General features: G+C 53.9%; 1 protein-coding gene across 1 annotated transcript in view; it reads left to right on the top strand.

Moving 5' to 3' along the window:
• Positions 1 to 432: 432 nt before the first annotated feature.
• Positions 433 to 3,419, top strand: part of LOC101853481 (uncharacterized protein YMR317W) — a gene marked incomplete in the record, with an annotated part of 26,979 nt that continues 23,992 nt past the window's right edge. The window contains 1 exon segment of the mRNA XM_005105430.3: positions 433 to 3,344. Within this exon segment, the coding sequence (XP_005105487.2) occupies positions 965 to 3,344 (2,380 nt within the window).

Here is a 3,419-nt window from a genome sequence, read left to right as displayed (position 1 = left end):
CTCTCTCTCTCTCTCTCTCCCCGACCCCCTCCCCACTTAAACAGTTGCATTTGCCTGATGCAAGTGTGTCGGTTTCTGTTCTCTTAGTTTTGGGGGAGTACTGTTGTGGCTATTGATATACTTAACTTATTAATTTGGTCTTTGGGTCTTGGAGTTTGCGTAATAGGATTCCTTCTTTTTGGTCTTGATGTTGATTTCGAGTCTTTGTCTTGGGTTCGGTGTTTGTGTGAAGCTGTTTGTTCTTGTTTGTTTGGATAGTTTGACACCTAGCGCCAAGCGTTCTCCGTGGACAGCTGTCGGGAAATTGTTTGCCAAGTCCACATACAACTATCGTGTTCAACATCGTATTAGAAACTCTTGGACTAAAATCGAGTGTTTGGGAATTTTTTTTCTCCTCTTTTCCTGAACAAGGTAGTTAAATGATATATCAGGCATTGATTGCGATTATGACCTGCGAGTTTTGTTGTTTTTTTAAACTAGATTTTACAACTATTCCCTGTCGAGTGGAAATGCCCTGGAACAATTTGCGAACTTTGTAAATCAGGAAGTGTCGTGTTTCCTCATGGTGTGATGATTTGTACTCTGGAAGGACAATGGTAGTGTGAAGTGTTGCTTGTTCTGTGCAGCTGCTCGTCTCTTCTTGTTTCCAGAGTGATTTTTGAGGTGCTCGGCGTATTGACACCGGGGAGGTGCGAGATATCGAATGTGACCTTGGTTATCAGAGAGACCGTTGCATATTGACTGCGGTGAGTGACAGTAGATGTGGTGTTAAAGATATATATATATATAGAGAGAGAGAGAGTCGGGAGATTGAACACGATGATGACATGCAGCAGAAGACAAGCGCTCTGCGCCACCGCCCCTAGAGTCCCTAAGTGTTCCACATGCTCCTCTTCCTCGCCATTTTGTTGCCATCCTCCTCAACTTTTCCTGTGATCTGGTGCCGCTGGTGTTGTTAAGAGCCATGAGCAGCAGCAGACGCTCTAGCCTGTCTGTGGACGTTCCGCACCGCAGCCCTTCGCCAGGACCGACGTCCCCTGGCCGGTGTGTGGCCCCCATCTCATCCTCCTCCTCCCCGTCCACCCCCTCCCACTCCCCTGGCCCTTCTCCCTTCCTGCTCAAGCCGAGTGCGGCGCAACTACTTGACATTCCAAACCGAAGTGCTCGCCCTACTAACTTTCCGTGTGCCTCAATGTCTGCCGTGGAGTTGCCGCCAGACATGTACAACTCCTCTCTGGTGGCCAAATCCATGACAGCAGCTCCGCCAGCCTCAACGACCGTGCCCCTCGTGCCTGTGGCTGCTGCGTCTGTGTTCCCCCGCCACCCAAGTGCGCTTGAGCAACTGCAGTGCCTGTCCGCACCGGCTTACATCGCCCACGTGCCTCACGAGAGTGCGGCCCACGCCCCTGCCCCCTCCGCCGGCTGCTGCAGCCCCTGTCGGCCGTCCAAGGACCCAGGGAAGCTCATCCCCTCTCCAACGTGCCAGGGCGTGGTTTCTGTCAGGGAGGAGCTGTTGCTCCGTCCCAATGACCAGTTGTGGGCGCTGTCGGGCACCCGGCGCCGTGTGCTCTCATCTTCTTCCATATCATCGCACGAGGACGCGACGGACCTCAACTCACCCAACAATAACATAAGCAGCAACAATATCAATAACTTAAATACCAGTGACGACGGCGACAAAGATTCTATCGTCCTGGACCTGTCAATCAAGCGGAAGTGTTCTTCTAATCCTTTCGCTACCACCAGCAGTGACACTGACATAGCCCCGCCCCCTTCCTCTGCTTCATCTCCCTCGTCCTCCTCTAGTCGACGTGGAGTCCGACAGTTGGAAAACATTGAAGTTGGATGTTCTTCTCCTCCTTCCCACCCCTCTTCATTGTGTGATAACCCTGATACGAAGAAACAGAGCGCAATGCCATCTCCGTTATCATCGCTTTTTTCCAACACCTACCATCCCGATCATCATCGTCTCCATCATCATCATTATCAACATCATCTCCCTCGTCCTCATCACTCTGTCGGGTTTTGGCTGGACTCATCGCCGAGACAGAGCGCCGGGGGTCGCGTGGGGGAGCTGAGTACGGCCCAGCAGCCGGTCCCCTCCTCCTCTTCTTCCTCCACCTCCTCCTCCTCTTCCTCCTCCACCTCCTCCTCCTCGTGTGTCCGGCCGTTTGGCAGAAGTATCCTGGAAAGGCAGCTGCTGTTGAACTCTGGCGGCACCGTCAAGTGCAAGACTTCACACACCCCTCGCCTACCTGTCATTGGGGGATTTCCGAACCCGACCACGACTGCTATGGCCACTACGTCTTCTACAAATATCTCCGGGTTTACTACTATCCCCGGATTGCGGGTAAATGATCGTCATATCAGAGGCGCAGTATCGGCTATATCAACGCCGTCTCATGACCCGGCTCTAGAGAACAGAGAAGGGGTTTGTGTAAAACTGGAGCCTTCTGTATCTCCTACCGCGACAGACTGCAGTCACCAAATCCCAGGCGTGTACCTGTCAGAGGCGACATTGAAGAAAGAACCCTTTTTAGAGACTGAAAGACGCGACCAGAGTACATTCCTGAGTGACGAGAAAACATTTTTCCGCCATCAGAGGGCGAATTCAGGTAACGAGAAGACTAACGTAGCATTAGACAAGAAAAACGCCTCTGTCGACCGGGGCAATTTTTTGCTGGAGCCGCCTCAACTTGTGCCTATGCAGGGGCTACCTCTACCCTGTCCGGGACTGGTCAGCGGTTGTCATCAGGGGTCTGGCGACGAGGTCATGGCCCCAAGGTCCGGCAGCAACGGCAATAGATTAGTGGGTCATCATCACGAGGCAGTGCACGAGATGACCTCTCGCTTGTACCGTCGCGAGGCGGAGGAGAAGAACAATGCTTGGCTGTTGTCTCACCAGGAGACGACGACAGACGCGAAGGCGTTGCTGTCACCGTCTTCGTCGTCCTCGTCGTTTCTGCTGACCGTGGCGCCTCCCCCGCCTTCTGTTCGAGTTGGCAACGGCTGTGGCTTTAGCAGCAGCGTGGTTGTCTGCGGCCCTCCTTCAACATCCTCGTTGGTGTCGCCTCTCGGTGATAGCGCTGTGAGCATGTCCAGCGGCTCTGGGGGTCTTTGCTGCAGCCTTGTAGATGGTGGCGGTGGTGGTGGCCTCGGTGGCGGTGGTGGTGGGTCCTCCGTGGCTGGGGACTCGACCTCTGGGAGCGGCGGCGGCTGTGGTGGGGGTGCTGACGGTGGTTTCAGTGGTAGCGTCAGTGAGCCCGTCGGGGCTGGTGTGGTAGGCGGGGCCATGAGACAGAACAACAAGGGCACCTTCAAGAAGGACCTCATGAAGCGTTACTGTAAGTTGTCTATTGGTGCGTGTGTCTTATCTGTCTGGTTCTGGTTCTCTCTCTCTCTCTCTCTCTCTCTCTCTC

The sequence above is a fragment of the Aplysia californica genome, unplaced genomic scaffold (genome assembly GCF_000002075.1).
Source record: "Aplysia californica isolate F4 #8 unplaced genomic scaffold, AplCal3.0 scaffold00470, whole genome shotgun sequence".
Taxonomy (NCBI): Eukaryota; Metazoa; Mollusca; class Gastropoda; order Aplysiida; family Aplysiidae; genus Aplysia; species Aplysia californica.
This window is presented reverse-complemented; position numbering and strand designations above follow the sequence as displayed.